Source organism: Capra hircus, chromosome 22 (assembly GCF_001704415.2).
Source record: "Capra hircus breed San Clemente chromosome 22, ASM170441v1, whole genome shotgun sequence".
Classification (NCBI taxonomy): Eukaryota; Metazoa; Chordata; class Mammalia; order Artiodactyla; family Bovidae; genus Capra; species Capra hircus.
In genome coordinates, this window is record NC_030829.1 from 48,815,301 (window position 1) to 48,839,353 (window position 24,053).

Below are 24,053 nucleotides of genomic sequence, written 5' to 3' on the forward strand. Positions count from 1 at the left end.
CTTCCAAGTCCAAAGAAGAGACTCATTCCTCCACATGCCAACTCCACCCCCCACCCCCTCACCACCCCTCACCTCCCCAGCCCCAACCCTGCCCCCTGACCCACTGTCAGTCTTTGAGTTCACTGCATTGGGCTCTGGTTTGCAGGTCCAGGCATACACCATCTTAGATACTTGGATATCATGAGAAACCTCAGGGGCCTGGCCAAATCTTAATCAGTGTTTGTTTTGTTTACATTCATTTTCTCAGTTGTGTCTCACTCTTTATGACCCCATGGAATGCAGCATGCCAGGCTTCCCTGTCCTTCACAATCTCCTGGAGTTTGCTCAAACTCATGTCCATTGGATGGCATCGGTGATGCCATACAACCATCTCATCCTCTGTTGTCCCCTTCTCCTGCCCTCAATCTTTCCCAGCATCAAGGTCTTTTCCAGTGAGTCAGCTCTTCATGTCAGGTGGCCAAACTATTGGAGCTTCAACTTCAGTGTACATCCTTCCAATGAATATTCAGGGTTGATTTCCTTTAAGATTGACTGGTTTGATCTCCTTGCTGTCCAAGGGACTTTCAAGAGTTCTCCAGCAGCACAGTTCAAAAGCATCAATTCTTTAGTGCTCAGCCTTCTTTGTGGTCCAACTCTCACATCCATACATTACTACTAGAAAAACTATAGCTTTGACTATATGAAGTGATGTCTCTGCTTTTTAATACACTGTCTAGGTTTGTCATTGCTTTTTTTCCAAGGAGCAGGTGTCTTTTAATTTCATGGCTGCAGTCACCATCTGCAGTGATTTTGGAGCCCAAGAAAATAAAGTCTGTCAATGTTTGCATTTTTCCCCCATCTATTTGCCATGAAGTGATGGGACCAGATGCCATGATCTTCGTTTTTTGAACGCTGAGTTTTAAGCCAGCTTTTTCACTCTTCTGTTTCACCTTCTTCAAAAGGCTCTTTAGTTCCCCTTTGCTTTCTGCCATTAGAGTGGTGTCATCTGCATATTTGAGGTTATTGATATTTCTCCCTGCAATCTTGATTGCAGCTTGTGCTTCATCCAGCCCATCATTTCACATGATGTACTCTGCATATAAGTTAAATAAGCAGGGTGACAATATACAGCCTTGACATACTCCTTTCCCAATTTGGAACCAGTCTGTTGTTCCATGTCTGGTTCTGACTGTTGCTTCCTGACCTGCATACAGGTATCTCAGGAGGCAGGTAAGGTGGTCTGATATTCCCATCTCTTGAAGAATTTTTCAGTTTGTTGTGATCCATACAGTCAAAGGCTTTAGTGAAGTCAATGAAGCAGAAGTTGATGTTTTTGTGGAATTCCCTGGCTCTTTCTATGATCCAGCGAATATTGGCAATTTGATCTCTGGTTTCTCTGCCTTTTCTAAATCCATCTTGTACATCTGGAAGTTCTTGATTCATGTATTGCTGAAACCAACTTGAAGGATTTTGAGCATTACCTTCTAGCATGTGAAATGGGTACAATTGTGTAGCAGTTTCAACATTCTTTGGCATTACCCTTCTTTGATTGGAATGAAAACTGACCTTTTCCAGTCCTGTGGCCACTGCTGAGTTTTCCAAATTTGCTGGCATATTAAGTGCAACATTTTAACAGCATTATTTTTAAAGATTTGAAATAGTTCAGCTGGATTCCATCACCTCCACTAGCTTTGTTCGAAGTGCTATGCTTCCTAAGGCCCACTTGACTTCACACTCCAGGATTCTGGCCATAGGTGAGTGATCACACCATCGTGGTTATTTGGGTCATGAAGATCTTTTTTGTATAGTTCTTCTGCGTATTCTTGCCACCTCATCTTAATCTTTTCTGCTTCTGTTAGGACCATACCATTTCTGTCGTTTAGTATGCCCATCTTTGCATGAAATTTTCCCTTGGTATCTCTACTTTTCTTGAAGAGATCTCTAGTCTTTCCTAGTCTATTGTTTCCTTTATTTCTTTGCATTGTTCACATAAGGCTTTCTTATCTCTCCTTGCTATTCTTTGGAATGCTGCATTCAGATGGGTATATCTTTCCTTTTCTCCTTTGCCTTTAGCTTCTCTTCTTTTCTCAGCTGTTTTGCCTTTTTTGCATTTCTTTTTCTTGGGGATGGTTTTGATCACCACCTCCTTTACAATGTCATGAACCTCCATCCATATTTGTTCTGGCACTCTATCAAATCTAACCCCTTAAATCTATGTCTCACTTCCACTGTATAATCATAAGGGATTTGATTTAGGTCATACCCGAATGGCCTAATGATTTTCCCTGCTTTCTTCTATTTAAATCTGAATTTTGCAATATGGAGTTCATGATCTGAGTTACAGTCAGCTCTCAGTCTTTTTTTTTTTTTTTGCTGACTGTATAGAGCTTCCCCATCTTTGTTGTTTTTTTTTTCAATTTTTATTTTTCCTTTATTTTACTTTACAATACTGTATTGGTTTTGCCATACATTGACATGAATCCACCACGGGTGTACATGCGTTCCCAAACATGAACCCCCCTCCCACCTCCCTCCCCATAACATCTCTCTGGGTCATCACTGTGCACCAGCCCCAAGCATGCTGTATCCTGCGTCGGACATAGATAGAGCTTCTCCATCTTTGGCTGCAAAGAATATAGTCAATCTGATTTCGGTATTGACCATCTGATGATGTCCATGTGTAGAGTCCTCTCGTGTTGTGGGAGGAGGGTGTTTGCTATGACCAGTATGTTTTCTTGACAATACTGTTAGCCTTTGCCCTGCTTCATTTTAAGTATTGACCAATCCATACTTCACCAGAAGAGGTGTTGGAAGATTCACAAATCTTGAAAAATGCCCAGTCTAGATCAGGCCCAGCTTGGGGTGGGGGTCGGGGCGCGCGTCTAAGGACAGCAGAAAGTGAGCAAGGACGGCCTCTGGTGGACAGGTCCCGGCAGTTTCCTCTTTTAAACTGGTATTGTAATTACATCCGGTACTCAGCGCTGAGGGTCCTGAGAGGGCCAGGCTGCGAAATACCCTCTCATATCGCAAACTGGGAAACTGAGGTCCACAGAGCAGGGTTACTTTTTCCCCGAGGTCACACAGCGAATCAGGGCAAGAACTGAGAATATATCCCAGGCCTTTCGACTCCACGGATGTGATTCCGGGTGACTAGTGTTCTTTTAAACAGACACTTGTTTTAAGCGCGTTCGGAGGAGCGAACCACTTAAAGAATTCATGAAGGGCCAATAATTGGCTCTGAATGGGGTAGAAAAGCCGGCCTCGTGGGCGCTTTTAGAGAACACAAGCACATCGAACCACACCCTCTACTTCCGGGATCCTTAAGGTGTTGGCTTCGGGTGGTTAATCCTGGCCCCACCCTCGTGGCATCATGGGAAATGTAGTCCTGGTACCCTCCAGACACAAGGATGAGGACCGTCTTGGAACTGCAATCCCAGAAGGCTCTGTACATGGTCTTTTTAGCCTGGCTACGGGTCGGTGGGGGAACCCTTTATTCCTGGACTTTTCAATTTCTCAGGGGGAATGTGTGACGGTGGACAGAGGCATTTGGCACCGCCGTCCGTAGGTTGACTGGCCAAGTGGCGCTAGACGGAGAGACCGTGGACCCGGCCCTACAGCTTTCTTTCCGGTCGACGGGCAAAAACTTGAGGCACCGCGTCTCCTTTAACCGCGGTGGGCGGGGCGAGGTGCAGAGACCCGCGTTGCTATTGGCGGCGGTTGGGGGCGCGGAAACTGAACGCGCCGCAACGGCAGCCGCCGCTCCTTCACGCTCCTCCGGCGCCTTGGGCGCCCCCGGCCCCGCCATGACCGCGCACTGCCCGGTAAGTTTCTGTCAGCGGCGGCCGCCCGAGCTGTAGTCTCTCCGCGGGGGCAGTGGGACGCGGGGTTCCGAGCAGGTCCTCTCTGGCCCCAGATTTCGGTCGGTGCAGGCGGTGCTGAGTTCGGGCACCTGGTGAACGCCTCTTGCGAGCCAGGCCCTGTTCGCGCTGCCGGGGCTAACAAACCAGTAGCCCTCGGGATTTGCTTCCTAGCTGGGCAGACACTAGCACGGCCTGACTGGAGGGAGGTGTGACTTGGGGTCAGTGCCGGGCCTCTCTAATTTCAGTCTCCGTTTCCCTGAGCAGTGGGTGGCTGAACCGGGGGCTTGTTGAGAGTGTATCCTGTTCCCTGTGTGGGAACAGCTAGGCCCCTGGGACGCCTGCGTCAGTGTGACAGGCTGCCTCTCCGCCCCAGGTCCTTCCAGAGGCCAGTGGGGAGCACTCCAAAGCCCCTCTTTTTGAGAGGTGGTTTTGAAAACTCAACCTGCCTGGTACTCTCTGGCTGGGTTGTGAAAGTCAGTGACCCTGAGTGGTGGCTTGTTGGCTTTCTTAGGTGTCTGGGCACGTGAGCCGAGGGCCCGGACTGGGAAGCAGGCCTTTTGACCCCCTAATGGTGTTCCCCATCTTTGGGGGAAACGAGGAACCAGGAAGCCTGTGGCATTGGAAAAGACGGTGCTGGGAGATTTCAGGGGCCCGCTGGCTCGGGGCAGATCTGACCGTGCCCTCGAGGGGGTACTGTTTTACCCTAGTTCTTTCTAAGAAGCTCAGGTGGAGCCGTTTCTGCTCTGTGCCCCGCCCTCCCCCAGCTGCCGTTCCCCCTCTAGGTGAAAGGCAGGTGTGTTGGGGGTGGAGCGGGGCATGGGGAACGGGAACCTTTGTTCTGGTTACAACTCCTTGGGGTCCTTCCTCTGCACCAAGGACGGGTTTTCCCCAAGAGGAGGTTTTGCTGGGCTCTCTGGTCCCCCCAAAATGCTTCGTTGAGGTTACTGGTATTTGGGATAAGGAGAGATTTTGCGTGGCTGGGGTATAACTCTCTAACACGAATTACTGTTGGATGGAGAAGTCTCTGGAATATTATCTCCATGTCTTCCTAAGCTACAGCTTCTCTGATGTTGGGTGGAGTGGAGGTGGTGGTAAAGCCTTAAGGGCTTGTTCAGGGTGGACCTTCGGTTTTACTAGTCAGTCCACAGTGGGATGGAGGGTATGGGATCCGATTCCTGAGATGGTGGTTGCTGAAAGTCCCCATTTTCTCTCCTTGGTCTTTGAAAAAATGATTTTGATGAGATGTTATTCACATACCATAAAATTCACCCTTCTGAAGTGTAAAATTCAGTGGTTTTTAGTACTCTCACAGTATTGTGTTAGCATTATTGTGTTTCCAGAACATTTTGATCACCCCCAAAGGGAAACCTGTACCCATTAAGCAGTTGCTTCCCTTCTTCCCCACTTCCCCTGCGTCCCCTCCCTTCGGCCCCTTCAGTCCCTGTCAGCCACGAATCTATTTTCTGTCTTTATTCTGGACACTTCATCTACATGGACTCAGACAAAATGTGGCCTTTGGTGTCTTTCACTTATAGCATAATGTTTTCAAAGCTGTACCTGTTTCCAGTGCATGGCTGAATAAATATCCTGTTGTACAGATGTAGCACATGTCGTTTATCCATTTATCTGTTGATGAACAGTAAGCTTTTCCCACTTGATGCTATTATGATTAATACTGCTGTGAAGGTTTTTGTACAAGCCTTAGTGTGAGAATGCTCTCAATTCTTACGGGTATTTACCTACAGTTGCTGGGTCATTTGATAACTCTGTGTTTAAGTTTTTAAAAAATGATTTGTTTCTTTTTATCTTTAGCAGCGCTGGGTGTTCATAGCTTTAGTTGTGGTGAACGAGAGCTGTGCTTGTTTCGTTGTGCGGGCTTCTCAATTTGGTGGCTTCTCTTGTGGCTGAGCATAGGGTGGGCTTGACTGGTTGGAGCATGTGTGCTCAGTAATTGGGGCTCAAGGGCTCTAGAGCTCAGGGGTTGTAGCACACAGGCTTATTTGCTCTGTGGCATGTGGAATCTAGGGGTCAAACCCATGTCCCTTGCATTTGTAGGCGGATTCTCAACCACTGGAGCACCAGGGAAGTACTATGTTTAACTTTTTGAGAAACTACCAGATTATTTTCTATAGTGAGTGTCCCCCCCACCTTTTTTTTTAAGATTTGTTTATTTTTGTCTGTGCTGGATCTTCCTTGTTGCGCGCAGGCTTTCTTCAGTTGCCGATTGGGGGGCGGTTGGGCTTCTCATTGTATGCTTCTCTTGTTGCAGGGCACGGGCTCCAGGGCACATGAGCTTCAGTAGTTGCAGCAAGCAGGCTCAGGAGCAGGTTCCTGGGCTCTAGACTACAGAATCGGTAGTTGTGGTGCGTGGGCTTAGTTGCTTCTCCGTGTGTGGGATCTTCTCGGAGCAGGGATCACACCTGTGTTGCCTCCACTGCAGGGTAGACTCTTAACCGCTGACCACCAGAGAAGCACCCCTCTGTTTTTATACGTTATTTTTATTTTAAAACCTTTATTAATTTAACCGAGTAACGTATTTTGGGTTGTGCTGTGTCTCAGTGCTGCACATGCGCTTTCTCTAGTTGCTGTGCGCACGGGCTGCTCTAGCTGCGTTGCGCAGGCCTCTCACTGCGGTGGCTTCTCCTGTTGCTTAGGTCCGTGGTGGGCTCCGTAGTTGTGGTGCATCGGCTTAGTTGCCCTGCAGGATGTAGGGTCTTACCGGACTAGGGATTGAGCTTCTGTCCCTGCTTTGGTAGGCAGATTCTTCATAGGATCACGAGAGAAGTCCTTTTTTTTTTTTTTTTTTTAAAATATTTTGTCTATTCTGGCTGTCTTATATTTTATATGCATTTTAGGATTAGCTTGTGAATTTCTGCAAAAAAAAAAGTACCTGAGATTTTTATGAGATTCTATTGACTCTCTTTAGATCAACTTGAGTATTGCATCTTAATATTAAGTTATCCAAACTATGGACATGGGATGTCTTTCCATTTATCTGTATCTTTTTTAAAAATTTATTTTTAAATGAAACAAGGATGAATATTTTTAATGATGAAAGGTATGATTCACAAACAAGATAGACATCATAAACCATTAGACACCTAATAACAAGAAGCAAACATAAAGCAAAAATCGAAGAAATAAAGGAAAAAGAAAAAATATATATAATCATTGTGAGATATATTAACATTTGTCTGAGACTTATTTTATCAAGGGCAGAAAAAATAGCATCTTGAATGATGTCATTAATAATTTATAGATTTCTATTTATATTAATTTAATCTTACATCCTACACAAATACATTAAAAATTTTGTATCTCATACATAGGACAATTTCAAAAAATAGAATTCTTTTTTTGTGTGTGTGATTCAGTTATACATATACACATACTATTTTTGAAATTATTTTTATTATGTTATTACAAAATATTGATTATAATTCCCTGTAGAGTACTATACAATAAACCTTTGTTGCTTGTTGCATATCTTTTAAAAAAATTAGATATATTGCGTTACATTTCATACTAAGTCAAACAAGTGGAATCAAAATGTCATAAATTTTTTAGTTAGGCAAAAATTCCTAAGTTTTCTAAAATATATGTATATTATTTATTATATGTATACAAGAGCTTTTCTACTACACCTGATAACTTGATAAAATCTTGAGAAAAACATCAAAAAATGAAAGAGTTGGAAAAGTCGGAAAACATAATCTAAATGACATGGGAGCACTGAATATGAAATAGAATAAGTGAAACAAACTAGAAAAAATTCGTAAGTTTTCTTCTATATATATATTATACATTTGTATATATTTATTTATATGTATATAAAAGATTTTTTGCTATACTTGATAAAGGCTTCAGAAAGAACATCAAAAAAAAAAGAGATGGAGAAATTGGAAAACGTAAACTGAATGAAATGGGAGCACTGAATATGAAATAGAAAAATGAGACAAACCAGATAGAAATAATATATCATCATATAGTTCAGTTCAGTCGTGTCTGACTCTTTGCGACCCCATGGACTGCAGCACACAGGCTTCCCTGTCCATCACCAACTCCTGGAGCTTGCTCAAACTCATGTCCATCGAGTCGGTGATGCCATCTAACCACCTCATCCTGTGTCACCCACTTCTCCTCCTGCCCTCAGTGTTTCCCAGCATCAGGGTATATTCCAAGAAGTCAGTTCTTTGCATCAGGTGACCAAAGTATTGGAGTTTCAACTTCAGCGTCAGTCCCTCCAATGAATATTCAGGACTGATCTCCTTTAGGATGGACTGGTTGGATTGCCTCGCAGTCCAAAGGACTCTCAAGAGTCTTCTCCAATACCACAGTTCAAAAGCATCGATTCTTAAGTGCTCAGCTTTCTTTATAGCCCAGCTCTCGCATCCATACATGACTACTGGAAAAACCATAGCTTTGACTAGATGGACTTTTGTCAGCCAAGTAATGTGTCTGCTTTTTAAAACGTTGTCTAGGTTGGTAATAGGTTTTCTTCGAAGGAGCAAGTGTCTTTTAATCATGGCTGCAGTCACCATCAGCAGTGATTTTGGAGCCCAAGAAAATAAAGCCTGTCACTGTTTCCATTGTTTTCCCACCTATTTGCCATGAAGTGATGGAAATGGATGCCATGATCTTTGTTTTTTTGAACGTTGAGTTTTAAGCCAGCTTTTTCACTTCCTCTTCCCACTTTCATCAAGAGGCTGTTTAGTTCTTCACTTTCTGTTGTAAGGGTGGTATCATTTGTGTATCTGAGGTTATTGCTATTTCTCCCTGCAATCTTGATTCCAGCTTGTGCTTCATCAAGCTTGACATGTCACATGATGTACTCTGCATATCAGTTAAATCAGCAGGGTGACAGTATACAACCTTGACATAGTCATGTATGTACTGACGTTTCCCAGTTTGGAACCAGTCTGTTGTTCCATGTCCAGTTCTAACTCTTCCTTCTTGACCTGCATACAGATTTCTCAGGAGGTAGGTAAGGTGGTCTGGTATTCCCATCTCTTGAAACACAGTTTGCTGTGATCTACATAGTCAAAGGCTTTCACGTAATCAATAAAGCAGAAGTAGGTGTTTTTCTGGAATTCTCTTGCTTTTTCTATGATCCAGTAGATGTTGGCAATTTGATCTCTGGTTCATCTGCCTTTTCAAAATCCAGCTTGAACATCTGGAAATTCACGGTTCACGTACTGTTGAATCCTGGCTTGGAGAATTTGGAGCATTACTTTGCTAGCGTGTGAGATGAATGCAGTTGTGCAGTAGTTTGAACATTCTTTGGCATTGCGTGTCTTTGGGATCAGAATGAAAACTGACAACACAAGGTCATATAGTCCAGTTATTTTTAAACATGACTGCTCATTAGAAACATCTGGAGCTGGAGGAAAAAAGCACTACCTGAACATTTGTGTTTTTCAAAAAATTTCAAAGTAATTCTGATATGCATCTGGACTTTAAAAAGTGGATTTTACAGGTTTTTCTATTAGATCCTAACTTGGTGGTAATGTTCTGTTATTTTTCTGTTGACCAGTCATGATACAATGGTATTGGAAGTGCATACATGGCCTTGTTTTCATCCACCCAGCCAGTCTGTGTCTTTTGGTTGGTGCATTTAATCCATTTACATTTAAGGTAATTATCAATGTGTATGATCCTATTACCATTTTCTTATTTATTTTGGGTTTACTTTTGGTAGGTCTTTTCCTTTTCTTGAGTTCCCTGCCTAGAGAAGTTCCTTTAGCATTTGCTGTAAAGGTGGTTTAATGGTAGTGAATTCTCTTAACTTTTGTTTGTTGGGAAAGCTTTTGATTTCTCCGTCAAATCTGAAGGAGAGTATTGCTGGGTAGAATATTCTTGTAGGTTCTTCCTTTTCATCACTCTAAGTATATCATGCCATTCCCTTCTGGCTTGCAGAATTTCTGTTGAGAAATCAGCTGTTAGCCTTATGGGAGTTCCCTTGTATGTTATTTGTCATTTTCCCTTTGCTGCTTTTAGTATTTTATCTCTGTCTTTAATTTTTGTCAGTTTGATTACTGTGTGTCTTGGTGTGTTCCTCCTTGGGTTTCTTCTGCCTGGGACTCTGTGTGCTTCCTAGACTTGGTTGACTATTTCCTTTCCCATGTTAGGAAAGTCTTCAGATAGTCTCTCTTCAAATAATTTCTCAGGTCCTTTCTCTCTTCTCCTGGGATTCCTATAATGCAAGTGTTCGTGCGTTTAATGTTGTCCCAGAGGTCTCTTAGGTTGCCTTTCTTTTCATTCTTGTTTCTGTATTCTGTTCTGTGGCAGTGATTTCCACTATTCTGTCCTCAGATCATTTGTCGGTTCTTTGGCCTCATGTATTCTGCAGTTGATTCCTTCCAGTGTACCATGCACCTCTGTCTGTTTGTTCTTTAGGTCTTCTAGGTCCTTGGGAAACATGTCTTGGACCTTCTTAGTCTTTGCCTCCATTCTTTTCCCGAAATCCTGAATCATCTTTACTGCCGTTATTCTAATTTCTTTTTCTGTAAGGTTGCCTATGTCCACTGCATTTAGTTGTTTTTCTGGGGTTTTGTCTTGTCCTTTCACCTGGGACATACCTTTCTGCTTTTTCATCATGATTGGCTTTCTGTAATGTGGGTTTTGTTTTCGTTACTGTGGGACTGTGCTTGCTTCTGTCTGCCCTCTAATGCTGGAGGCTAAGAGGCTTGTGTTTTGTTCCATTTTCCCCCTTCATTTTCAGACTGAAAAATTTTCAATCTATTTTCAAATGCTTTTCTCAACTCCACTCTGCTTTTAAGCCATCCAGTGAATTTTTTTTATTTGTAGGAGAAGGCAATGGCACCCCACTCCAGTACTCTTGCCTGGAAAATCCCCTGGACGGAGGAGCCTGGTAGGCTGTAGTCCATGGGGTCACTAAGAGTCGGACATGACTGAGTGACTTCCCATTCACTTTTCACTTCATGCATTGGAGAAGGAAGTGGCAACCCACTCCAGTGTTCTTGCCTGGAGAATCCCAGGGATGGGGGAGCCCGGTGGGCTGCCGTCTATGGGGTCACACAGAGTCGGACACCACTGAAGTGACTTAGCAGCAGGAGCAGCAGCAGCAAGAGGCTTGTGTAAGCTTCCTGATGGGAGGGACTGGTGATGGGAAAAACTGGGTCTTGCTCTGGTGGGCAGGACCTTGCTCAGGAAAGCTTTGTAATCCTATTATCTGCTGATGGGTGGGGTTGTGCTCCTTCCCTGTTGTTTGGCCTGAGGGCACCCAGCTGTGGGGTGTATAATCAAGTTACGGTGACCTCCAAGAGGCTTCACCCCAAGGGGAACCTTCCCAGACCCTGCTTCCAGTGCCCCCATCCCTGTGGTGTGCTCCTGCCGATCCGGGCCTCCACAGGAGGCCCTCCAACACTAGCAGGTAGTTTGGGTTCAGTCTCCTGTGGGGTCATTGCTCCTTTTCTCTGAGTCTTGGTTTTATTTTGTTTTGTTTGTGACCTGCAAGACTGGAGTCCCTGATTGCCCCAGTCCTGTGGAAGTCTTGTAGTCAAATCCCACTGGCCTGCAAGGTCGGATTCCTTGGGGATTCCCAGTCCCTTTGTGGGATCCCCAGGCGGGAAGCCTGATGTGGGGTTCAGAGCCTTCACAACAGTGGGGAGCTCGTTTGGCATTACTGTTCTCCAGTCTGTGTGTCACCCATGCAAGGAGTACGGGATTTGGTTTTATCGTGGTTGAGCCCCTCCCACTGTCTCGCCTCGGCTTCTTTGTCTCTGAATGTGGGATATCTTTTCTGGTGGGCTCCAGCGTCCTCCTGTGGATGCTTGTTCAACAGCTAGTTGTGGTTTTGGTGTTCCTGCAGGAGGAGATGAGCGCAGACACTTGTACTCCAGCTTGAACTGGAGCCTCTTATCTAGGTCTCCTCCTACTTTTTCCAGTGATTTTTTTTTTTTTTTTTTTTTTTTTTTTTAGTTCTCACTGTGTTTTACACATCTTTTGTTAAGTTATTCCTAAGTTTTTTCTTTGTGTATCATAAATGGAATTGTTTTCATACTTTTATTCTTCACAGTGTTCATTGTTGATATACTTGATTTTTGTCTATTTTGTATCCTGTAACCTTGCCGAACTTATTTATTAATAATAGTTTTTTAGTGATTCCTTAGAATTTTCCTATATAAAGGATCATACCTTGAGCATTTAAAAACCCTCCTGGTTGTTCTAGGAAGTGTCTTGGACCTAGGGAAGCCCCTTCCTCATCCAGGCTTCACACATTTGACCCTGGCTCTCCCTCAGGAGGACCCTTCGCTGGAGAGGCATTTTAAGGGCCATCGAGATGCAGTCACCTCTGTGGACTTCAGTCTCAACACAAAGCAGCTGGGTAAGAGGAGGCATCTTGGACTGAGAAGGTCGAGTTTCTGCCTGGGAGGTGTGGCATGAGAGGGCAGGGCACAGTGAGAACTCAGGTGCTTTCTCTAGACCTGCAGCCTGCTTCAGCAGCCAGTGCCCTGGGCACTAGGCTTTCTGAGTTCCATTCTGCACTTGGAGTGTGAAGCTCAGAGAGGTTGGGGACCTTGCTAAGATGATACAACCACTGAGAGTAGGACCTAGTTCCGGGCTTTTCCTTCCATACCCCGTCTACCTCTGAGGTCTGGCCTCAGAATGAGCCTAAACGGTGGCATTTCCTTGGGTCTTTACTGATTCTGCTGTCCACAGTGCCATGGGCACGCCTTGTTATTGAAGATGCCCACCAGCGAGAAGGCTGTGGAGCAGAGCCGGGTGTGCCCTCCCGCCACTGCTCTTAGGCTGCAGCTGAGTGCCCCGTTCTTGGCCACCTGAGGGTTCAAACACGGCTATCACGGCTGCAGCTTTCTTGTTTCTATGGATGAGCTTCCCCCTTCATCCCATCGTCAAGGTCCCCTGCCAGAGACTGCTGGTTTCATGATACACTAGAGGTTAAAAGGAAACCCAAGTCATTTGGGGTCTGTTTTGGGGCCCTTCTGATGGATCCTCTTAATGGTAATAAGCCCACTGGGTTGAGCTGGCTCTCCAGTTTTAGGAGGACTTGCTCTCTAGAGCCTCACAGTGTGTCTCTGGGGAGACCTGGGTCCTTTGCAGCCCAGGGCTGGCTTGTGATGGGTATCTCTTGGGCTGGTTTCTGTGTGGACCTGCTGCCTGGAGAGTCAACAGGCCACAGGGTCTCCAAACCCCTGCTCAGCAGTCACTGGAAGTGTGACTGAAGATGGGGAAGATGGAGCTGGCTGTGAAGCTGAGTTTCCCTGCTGCCCACCCTGCCCCAGCTCCTGGTGGAGGCTCCAGCCTGCTCGAGCTGAGGGTCACATGTCCACTCTCGCCTCAGCCAGTGGCTCCATGGACTCGTGCCTTATGGTGTGGCACATGAAGCCCCAGTCCCGTGCCTACCGATTCGCTGGCCACAAGGACGCCGTAACCTGTGTGAACTTTTCTCCTTCGGGACACCTGCTTGCTTCTGGCTCCCGCGACAAGACTGTCCGCATATGGGTACCCAACGTGTGAGTTAAAGACATGAAGGGGCTTGTCTGAGTCTTGGCCCTGGTGCTGGACTGGTCACAGTAGGACGTCTGCCTCACTTCTGAGGGGCCACTGTTAGAAGCTGGGCTTCAGTCAGGGCCCTCCCCTCAGGGTCAGCAGGGAGATTCTGGGCTGACCTCAGCCATCCTGGGAGGATCCCACCTGATGCTGCTTGCACGTGGGTGAGGTGGGCCGGGGTTCTGCTCCTGTGGGGGAGGCTCTTGCTTCCGTTTGGGGACTGGGGCACTCAGGCCTGGATTGATTTTGGGAGGGTCCTGAGGAGTGGGGAGAGCTTCGATGTGCCCTTATATTGCTGCTATGGGTTTATGGATTTCCTGACTCTGGATACCCATCCTTGCAGCAAAGGCGAGTCAACTGTGTTTCGTGCACACACGGCCACAGTGAGGAGCGTCCATTTCTGCAGTGATGGCCAGTCCTTCGTGACAGCCTCTGATGACAAGACAGTCAAGGTGTGGTCAACTCATCGCCAGAAATTCCTGTTCTCCCTGAGCCAGCATATCAACTGGGTCCGCTGTGCCAAGTGAGTGTAGTCCTACCTGAGATTGTTGGAGAGACCTCAGGGGTTGGAGGTACAAAAAAGATGCCAGGTGTCTGCATCCTGACCTTGAACAAGTTACTTAGCCACTCTTTACTTTTCCCGAGCCTCAACTTCCTTATCTGTGAATAAGAACATTAATAGTTCTCGTATTGTAAGCTGTCAAATCTTCACTGAGCTAATGCATGAGGGATAAGTTAGTCAGTTGCTGGCCACAGTTGACCCCCTGATATCTGCTGATGCAGCCCAAAGTGGGTCATCAGGGGCCACTTATTAGCAATAGCAATAACAAGATAACGTCATTCCACCCCTAGACATTTTCTTCTAGCTCCTCGTGGCAGTCTTGCAAGTTGGTGGCATTGTTGCCATTTTGCAGATGAGGAACCTGAGGCTCAGAACAATGCAGTATCTTGTCCTTCGACACAGAGAGTAAGTGGCGGAGCTGAGCTTAGAAGCTGGGCCCCTGTCACTGAGGCTTGCCTCCTTATCTCTTGGATGCTCTGCTCCTCAGAGGTGGGTTTTGCTCCAGAGCTGCCTAATGGGGGCCCAGGCTTCTGATGGGTTGGTCTGGAAGCTGGTTTTCCTTTTGGTGCGGGGCCAGTGCTGTGGGGATGGGGCCAGGTAATGAAAGTACTTTTCAAGGCCTAAAAGCTGCAGACACAGCTATGCCTACTTCTGGTTTATTCTGTTTGTTTCAACAGATCTCACATGTCAAATCTGTGTGCTTCAGGGGAAGAGGTTGGGGTGTCTGGGGACCCCGGGAAACCATGGGAGTCAGAGGTTGGGGACTGTTGAGCTGTGCTTTTCTGGGGACCCCAAGAAGTTACTTGTCCTCTCGGGCACTTGGCTCCCTGTCCTGGGAGGTCTCTGGCTGTTGTGAGAGGCCCGCACCGTTGGGCTTCTGAGAGCGGGAGCAGCCCAGCCAGCAAATGAGGGCTGAATTCACACCGGGCCTTTGGTGGTAGGTCTCCAGAACCTCCATCCGTTTTGGTTGGCACCTGGTTTTGCTGACCAATTCTGAGTCGCACATGGCCTCAGGGCTCTGAGGGCAGGATGGCGGTGTCCACAGTGAGCTCTGGGCCACTTTGATGCTACAACACTGGAGTCGGCATACACGTTGCCATGTGCGGTGTCGGGGGCTCTGTGTGTGACCGTGCTTCTTACCTGCTCACCAGAAGGTGGGCACCCTTCTGGTCCATCTTGCAGAGAGAAGAGCATTTGCCCCGGATCACTTGGGGTCAGAGCAGGGTGTGTGGCCCCAGCGCGTTCCTGTGCTGGGCAGCTCAAGAAGAGTGACTGGAAGGCGATGTGTGGCGCCTGTGATGTCTATTGATTGGTGGTGTGACTCCTGTCCCCCCGGTTCAGGTTCTCCCCGGATGGGCGGCTCATCGTATCCGCCAGTGATGACAAAACTGTCAAACTGTGGGACAAGACCAGCCGGGAGTGTGTCCACTCGTACTGTGAGCATGGCGGGTAAGTTCCTAGATCCTCTCCCCTACCTGTAGGCCCCCGAGAACAGCACAGACTAGGGCATCAAAAGGCCATAGGGGCCTCCGGTGGTGGCATTTGGGGCCCTCAGCCATGTCTCTGTTGCTCCCTGGCTGTGTGTGCGTGCGTGCGTGCAAAGTTCTGCCTCATTCCCATCCCCACGAACAATAAGAGGCTTAACCTCAAGGCATGAAACTCTTGGGGCTCTCTTTTCCCTTCATTTTCTAGTTCTCAGAATTGTGACGTGTGTGTCTGAAGAAGTTGAACCCAGACCCCCAAAAGGATGTTAGTATGTTCTCCGTGGTGACGACTTTATAAATGAAAGGCTAATCGGTTCTTGTAGCAGATGGTGGCTGTTCGTATTGTGTTGCATCACTGAGAGGGAGGAGCCTGTGTTTGAGCAGGGCCTCACCTGATCTGGGTCCCTGAATCAGCAGCAGCTTCTGCCCCCAGTAGGCTGAGACCCCCCCATCAGGGCCCCTCCCGAGGCCACAGTACCGTCCTGAGTGTCCCATATGAGTCTGTCAAGGGCCCTTGGCTTATTTCCTAGGAATAGGTGAGCAGAGGGTCTGGAACCTGCTGGCCCCTCTTGTCTGGGCCTCAGTTGTCAGGACCTGCCCTGCCTCTGGCTCAGGTCAGGGCGCCAGCTCTGACTGAAAGCCTGCAAGCAGCTGGCTGACCATTGGTCTGAAGAGCAGTGTCTCTGCCCGCATTTAGAGGTTTGTGCTGGGACTTGCTTCTGGAAGTCCCCCCAGGTCACTCCTAGCTCTTTCCTCTCCCTCTCCTTCTTGCCTTCCCTTGGCCACCCGCTAAAGACACAGGGCAGCAGGGAGGTGTTCTGCGCCGAGGGGAGCAGCATGAGCAGATGCGTGGCACGGGGAGGCGCTGGACGTTCTGGGGTCTGCTCTGAGTCAGGCCTCCTACAGCACTCGGTGGCCCCCTCTTTCCAGCTTTGTCACCTACGTGGACTTCCACCCCAGTGGCACGTGCATCGCTGCTGCCGGCATGGACAACACGGTGAAGGTGTGGGATGTGCGGACTCACCGGCTCTTACAGCACTATCAGTGTGAGTGTCCCCGGGGGGCTGCTGCGGGACTGTGCTGCGCCAGGCGTCCAGCTCATGGCTGTGGGGCTGAACCGGGCCTGAGGACAGCCCTGGCTAGCTGTGGGGAGTCCTGGGTCTGTTGGGATCTACAGGGGTGGGTCATCTGTGGTGTGGCTGTCTGGAAACTTGGCTAGGGGATGGAAGGGGTTGCCACCTGGCATCCACCAGCCCTCTGGTGGCCATTTGTGACGTGGCAGAGCCTCACGCACACTGCAGGGCAAATGGGGGCTCTGGCCAGGGCGCCTCTCGAGGGGCACTTCCCAGGGGCTGCACGTGCCACTTGCCTCCCCCTGTAGTGAACTCTCTGTGCTCTGGGGCCAAGCTGATAGCTCTGGAGGTGATGAAGGGGACAGGTTTGTCAAAAGAGGTCCGTGTTGGTGGGGCCTTGGCCACCTCTGGTTCCATGGTGTCCTCCACAGATGTGGAGCCAGGAGCTGTTTGGAGGGTCCATTTGTTAGGGGCCAGGCTGGTAAACACAGCCGTGGTACTGTGTCTCCTTATTTAACTGTAGCCCTTAGAAGGCAGGGTGGCGGGCTGTCAATATGGGCTGGTGTCAGGCTCCAGGAGGGAGATAGGGTTGGGGTCAGACTTGTGTGAGCTCAAGATGAGATAGCTGAAGCTACTAGGGTATGGAACTGGCCTCAGGGTAGGTGTGACTGGGCAGAACTGTGATTCACCACAGTTGTGGGGATGCGGACCCAGGAAGGGAGCTGGTGAGGTGCCACAGGAGGTGCTGGGAGTTTTGCCGGAGGCTGAATGGATAGGCAGACCTGGGGGTTTGGGGCAAGACCAGGAAGAGTCAGAGCTGGAGTAGTTTGAAGAACTGTGGTTGTGAATTTGGGACTAAGTTTCAAGTTCATGGGATCACTTGCAAAATTCACACCCGAAAATGGGAAGGACAGTTCAGTTCAGTCGCTCAGTCGTGTCCAACTCTTTGCAGCTCAGGCACGCCAGGCCTCCCTGTTTATCATCAACTCCCAGAGTTCACTCAAACTCACATCCATCGAGTCGGTGATGCCATCCAGCCATCTCATCCTCTGTCGTCCCCTTCTCCTCCTGCCTTCAGTCTTTCCCAGCATCAGGGTCTTTTCAAATGAGTCAGCTCTTTGCATCAGGTGGCCAAAGTATTGGAGTTTCAGCTTCAACATCAGTCCTTCCAATGAACACTCAGGACTGATCTCCTTTAGGATGGACTGGTTGGATCTCCTTGCAGTCCAAGGGACTCTCAAGAGTCTTCTCCAACACCACAGGTCAAAAACATCAATTCTTTGGTGCTCAGCTTTCTTTATAGTCCAACTCTCACATCCATACACGACCACTGGAAAACCATAGCCTTGACTAGACGGACCTTTGTTGGCAAAGTAATGTCTCTGCTTTTTAATATGCTGTCTAGGTTGGTCGTAACTTTCCTTCCAAGGAGTAAGCGGAGAAGGACATATCTGTACAGAGTTGTGGGGTGTGGGGTTCAGAGTTCTCTCCTTGCACCCCCAACAAGTTGTTCCGAGTCTTAGATGTTTGAGGCTGGCATTTTCTTGGGGTGACTAAAGGAACAGATCTTCCAAGAAGGGAGAATGGATCCTGGTCTTGAAAAGCACCTGGTGGAGATAGCTGGGTGAGTTTGGGCAGGTTACTTGACTCCTGTGTCCCCCTGATGAGACGTGTTTCATAGGTGGTGTTGGTGTAATGAGTTGGTCCATGACAGGAACTTAGAGAGTGCCTTTCTGTGTTGCGTCAGTGCGGTGTTGGTGACAATGATGGTGATGCTGCTGCTGCTGCTGAGTCTGTCCTGGAGTCTTGAGGGCTGGTTTCCTCGCAAGACTGGCCCTGCTGGCCCAGGCCTGCAGTACTGCACACCACCACGAGGTGGCAGGGGCCAGCCACAAGAGTGGTTCTTGCCTGGACCGGAAACCCTGGAGTTTGTCACTGATGGCTGTTCCAGACAGCAGCTTCTAGAACAGAGCCCCAGCGGGGTCTACCCTCTCCTTGGAGACCACGCCTCTCCTCTCCTTCAGCCTTAGAGGCCTTTCTCCTGCCTTGGGCCAGGCCCAAGTTGCAAGCTGGGTATATCAGCACACTGATGTGGGGAGGTGGGAGGAGCAGAGTGGTGCTGGGCGGGAATGCTGTCTCTGAGTGTGAGGTCAGGGGGCCTTGGGCAGGGAGGTGATGAGGCAGAGCAGTGCCTGGACTCTGCTTCCTGTCTGTGCAGAGGTGGTGGTAACCTGCCTGATGGGGTTTGTGAGGATCTGATGGGAGAATCCAAATGAGGATTACAGTCTAGTACTGGATATGTGGTTTTACCACATAAATCTTCATACTGATGGGGAGAATCTCCAGGTGACCCTGGGAGAGTCCAGGCACACCTCTGATGGATCAGATGCCTGGTGTTGACGAGGTACAGCAACAGGTGCCCGCAGGGAAAGGCCTGGAATGCCATACTGTAGCCCGTGTCCTGGCTGGACATGCTGGGATGAGGTGGAGAGGTGACAGGCATCTGAGAGGATAGCGTGCTGAGAGCCTGCTTGAGTAGGAAGCCATGTGCCTGGTGGGAGGGCTGTCCATGCCCGATGTTGGGTGAAGGCTAGACATGAGAGTGAGGCAGGGGTCAGGCCCAGAGGGTAGGTTCTGGAGACTGGATGGAGGCAGAGCTGATGCTATGGGTGGAGGGGCCAGCTGAGCCTGGGTATCTGGGGTTGCATCCCTGAGCTCGAGGGGCCGTGGGAGAAAAAGATCCACAGAGCATCCAGAGTGACGAGTGGGAGCCTGGTCTCCCCACAGTGGAGGGCTGAGGAGAGCGGAGGAAAGGGGGGTGTCCTGAAGAGGATGCTCAGGGTGTGGTGACCCACAGCAGTGGAGGAGAGTGGAGGGTGTGGGGAGAGGTGCCTCGGCTTCTTGAGGGAGCAGGCTTGGCAGCAGGTGGCGGTGGAAGGTCCATGACTGGCAGGGCTGGGGGGCGGTGGGTGGACTCAGGTGGCATCCGAGGTCGAGTCCTGAGGGGGCCTGAGGTGCGTGAGGCTGACAGGCTCTGCAGAGGAATTTCAGCCTGTTAATACAGCTGTCCTTTCCTCTCATGACAGCCGCTCAGCAAGCCTGAAGCATTTGATTCCTAAGCACCATCCCCCCTTAGGGACCAGAAACCTCGTAGGCCTGGAGCACCCCGCAAACAGCTGGACCCCCCTGAGCTCCCTGCCCAGTGTGTGGCACACGGCGGCTGGTCACAAGGCAGCAGGCTTATCCCAGCACCCCTGGGCTCAGCCTCCAGGGCTCAAGGAAACCTCGCGGGCCTGAGCTCACTGGTAGGGAGTGCACCCCTCCCCCTCTTCACTGGCAGGGACCTGGTCAGGTCTGCTCAGGTCCAGTCGCTCCCCTAGACAGTGCTGTGGCAGCACCTGCGACCTGAGAGGTGCTCCTGGCTCCTGAGTAGCAGCTGTCCCCCCCACTCCAAGAGGCAGGGGCACCCCTGGGAGACTGGATCCCAGAGAGGGCCTCCCGGCCCCTTGGCAGCAGGCGGAAAACCCCAGCAGGTTTTCTGACCCCTTAAGACACCCAGGGGAAAGCTTTTAAGGCCAGTGGCGTCCAGTGTCTCCCCTGATTGGGGTTTGAGTGCATAATAAGGCTGTTGTGCTTTTCTGAGAAATTGGTTCGTGATACTGCAGTGTGTGGCCAGCGAGTCCAGGCCTCCTGTGGCCACCCACCAAAATCCTGCTCTGTGGAGGGTACTTCCCGTCCCCTGTTGGCGTGTTAGAATCACTTTGGGCGACAGCAGGTGGCTGGCACCCTTTGTCTCAGGCGAGGAGTGTCTTGCTCTGGCCTGTCACTGCGGGGAGCAGTTCTGATTTCCCAATTCAGCAAGGAGTTGGTGGGGCGCTGGAGCCCCAGGAGTGCCAGTCCCCACGGAGGTGGCTTAGGCGCCATATGCTCGGAGCCCACACTAAGACTGTTCAGACATCTGAGCAGCCTTGTCCCAGATCCCTTCATGTGCCTTGTGCTTTCCAGGCACGTGTGTGTTCGATATCCAGGGACAGGCCTGGGTGGTGAGCAGCGCAGGGCTGCTCCCCATTTCACAGATGGGGTGTTTGAGGCTTGCCTGGGTCATGCAGCGAAGAAGCTCCGGGTTCCTCACACTGTGTTGATTCCAGTCATTTATTTGCCCAAGGCCTCTGAGAGGACTTGGCTCTCTCCAGAAGCTCCAGTTAGAGCTCAGAGTCCCAGCTTCTCTGTACATCGGTCCTTAGCAACCCCCTGGATGCCCCACCCTACCCCAGACATGGTCATGGAAGGTTTTAAAGCTGCTGTGTAGCCAACAGGGCAGGTCTGCACCCTTTTTGGATTTTGGAGACTGAGAGGGTTGATCGTGAGGCCAGGCACTGTCCCACCTGATCTGGCCAGCACACTGCCTCTCCCCCGCCTTCCCTGAGCCAGCCTTCACACAGCATTCCCGCAGAGCAGTGTTCGGAGCGTCTTTGCTGCTGCTATCAGAGCACCTTCATTATGTGAGCCCATAGCTCTTGTAAGCCCACAGCCTCTGTGTCACTTGTGATGCCAGTTGTGTTGTGAGAGCCGCCCTGGGTGGTAGGTGCCGAGCCCCTTGTGGTGGGGTGGGGAATGTGGTGTGGCTTGGCACTGGTGGGGCCTGTCCCTGGAAGGGGCCTGCTGGGGTCCCTTGGCCAGTTTGGAGCCCATTGGACAGGGGGGCAGGTTTGCTGAGGATTCAGCAGGAAGAGCTGTGCAGGCAGGTTGGGAATGCCCAGGTGTCTCCTTAGGCCGCAGCTGTGACCTGTTCCACTACTGGGGGCAGGGTCTGCAGTGACCTCAGGCCCCCTCCTTGGCACCCTGGTGACTTGTAGGACCTCGAGCTGGTACATCTCTGACCTTGAGTTGGCATCCCTTCTCTGGGGTAGTGCTGGGGGTGGGGTGTAGCACACAGCTGTGCCCGATGGGCAGCCTGCCATCAGCCGTCACTCATGTCTGCCGTGGAGCCAGGCAGAGGGCCTGCAGCTTTGGCCTTGGTGAAAAGTGGATTGTTTGTGGGCCATCACTGCTCAGGGTTTTGTGACAGGAGGCTCACCCCCTCGTGGGGCAGCTGGGCCTCCATCGTGCAGGGGGACTGTCATCCAGGGCTAATTCTTATGAGGCCTCCCTGGCACAGTCCCACCCTCTGCAGAGCTGGAGAAGCTGCCCCAGGCTGACGGTGCTGGGGGATGAGGCAGCTGAGCAAGTGGGGAAAGGGGGTTGGTTGTGGGGTCTGGCACATCTCCAAAAGCCTGGCTTGCTGGGCTGAGCCCTCTTCTGGAGTAAATGGTTCCAGGTATTTCTACTCCAGCCAAGAGGCCTTTGCTACTCCTGCCATTTATCGTGGAGCCAGGCTTCGGGCACCCTTCCTCCCTTGGGTGGGCTTGACCAGGGGGGAGGCCCTGGCATGGCAGCCGCACCCTGCCCCTTGCGCCTGGCCAGTGCTGGACAGCCCTGTGCTCCCTGAGCTTGCCTCCCTGCCCGATGCTGCTGCTGCCTCTCCCAACTTTGTCTCAGGTCGGGGCGGGGGTGGCACTCATGCCAGCGCAGGCTGCCAGGGGCTGCAGAAACAAGAATAGCATGCCCTTCAACAGGCTCAGGGAGGCAGAAGTGCCAGGAGCAGCATTTTGAGGATGCCCAAGAGGAGATGGGGGTGTGGTGAGGTGGGGGGGGCGTGGTGCGCAGCTGACTCTCCACGCTGTCTGCTGTGGCGCTGAGGGTGCAGGGGATCTTGCTGTGCTTGCCTCCCTCAACCCCCAGTCCCGACTTCACCGCGAGTGTGAAGCTGCCTTCTGTCGAGCCCAGCCCCTCAGGAGCAGGCTCGCAGCCTAGAGACGCACTGCCTAAGTGCCTGCACGACCCTGTCTCTTGCCCCCAAGACTTGACACTCTTTCAGGGTGAAGGAAGGATTGACTTCTTAAGCATTCGCTCAGTCGTGTTATCATAATGACTATAGTCTAATGCTGAAAAAATACATCGTGGAGGTATGTAGATGAGCAATTAGAGGTGCCCCTGTTCCTGTCCTCCTCAGAGAGAAGTCCTGCTCTGTGTCAGGAGCTTCAGTCCACGCTGCTTCCGGGTCTGCCCATGTGGGTGCTTGCTCCCCCCACACGTGGGAGTCTTGGTCACACTCTGCGCTATTCATGTTCTTTCTGCCGCTGTGTGTGGCTGGTGCCTGTTCAGTTCTGCTGGGGTTGCTGTGACTTTGTTCCTCTGCTCTCCACGCCCCTGTTTTTGGTGAGCACTGAGGGCGCTGCCCCCTTTCCCTTGGCCCTGGCTGTAGCAGTGTGTTGGGCTGTGGGGACTCTGGGCTCTGGCTCTAGGAGCTGACTCTGGGGATCCTGGCAGCCCCGCTCCAGGCCATCTCTTGGAGTTTCTGGTGCTGAGAGTGTTCAGACCTAAATATCGTGTTACGTAAGGTCCTGGCTGTCTCCCCTAAGTGTGTGCTCAGGACTGTGAATCCACAGTCCCCGGCGTCTGGCCAGCCTGGAGTTTGAGGGGCTCCATGCATCTTTCGGCTCTGTGGGGACTAGTTCATGGTGGGGGTGTTCATGGGACCAGCAGTGGCTCCTGCACGCTCACGTGCCAGGATGAGGGGTTGGTTTTAGAATTTGCCTTTATGTTTATGGCTGTTCTGGCGTGATGGGTTCATGGTTACTGTAGTCCCACTGATTGCCACCCTACCCCACCACCCGCCCCCAGGACAGTAGTAGTGGGTATGAAGGCACCAGATCTTCTCAGCAGTTGCTCTAAGAAGCTGTGATGTGACTGGCTGGTCCTCGCACTGCCCATCCCCGTGTGTCCTGTCTGGGTCCCAATCACCAACTGCTTTTTAAGACCCGTTCAGTGTCAGGCCTTGAGCGAGGAGCCAGGGATCCAGTGCAGCCCCTGCCTGGTGAAGCACATGGTCTCTAGGGGACCCAGTGGGGAATGAAATAACTGCACATAAATGCAAAACCCTTGCTTTGAAGAGGATAATGGTGCTTCAGGAGGCTAAAACAAGGCCCTGATGGCGAGGTCAAGGGAGGCTTCCCTGGGGTGGTAACTGAATATTGAGCTGCAGGGTCTTCCCGGCCCAAGGGGAACAAGGGGTAGGGAGGTCCTCCGGCTAGGGAGCCGACAGGGCTGGGGGTCAGATCTTGGAGAGAGGGACACCAGCGTGGATGGTGGGGCTTGGGCTAGAGCGGTGGGGAAGAGGCACGGAGGGGCTGGAGCTGTTAAGGGGGTTAAGTGGCAGGACCTGGAATAGCGTCGGATGCCTGGGGTGGTGGCGGGGGCATCAGGGCTCGCTCTGCACAGACGCCTCCCAGGCATCAGCTGGTAGCATCCCCACAGCACCCTACGGGGGGGTGCTGTGCCGCAGAAGGACAACAAGCTCAATGTGCCAGGGTGGGCCAGTCGGGAGGCTGGGATCAGAACCCCAGCCTAACTGGCTCCCGAGAGCTTGTCTTCACTGGCTTCTCACCCACCCCACTCACATTCTTTCCCTAGACCAGAAGCTGACTGTGGCTCAGATCATGAACTCCTTATTACCAAATTC

General features: G+C 50.5%; 1 protein-coding gene across 4 annotated transcripts in view; it reads left to right on the top strand.

Annotated features, from left to right (window-relative positions):
* POC1A (POC1 centriolar protein A) overlaps positions 1-24,053 on the top strand; it is a 102,067-nt gene that overhangs the window by 21,539 nt on the left and 56,475 nt on the right. For 2 of the 4 annotated variants that reach the window (XM_018038440.1, XM_005695888.3), the window contains 5 exons: positions 12,102-12,186; positions 13,165-13,336; positions 13,717-13,896; positions 15,277-15,384; positions 16,350-16,465. In XM_018038440.1, coding sequence (XP_017893929.1) covers positions 13,176-13,336; positions 13,717-13,896; positions 15,277-15,384; positions 16,350-16,465 — 565 coding nt within the window. In that variant the 5' untranslated portion in view covers positions 12,102-12,186; positions 13,165-13,175. Of the gene's footprint in view, positions 1-3,686; positions 3,801-12,030; positions 12,187-13,164; positions 13,337-13,716; positions 13,897-15,276; positions 15,385-16,349; positions 16,466-24,053 lie in introns of those variants that run through there. The other 2 variants (XM_018038439.1, XM_018038441.1) reach the window with 2 other exon arrangements.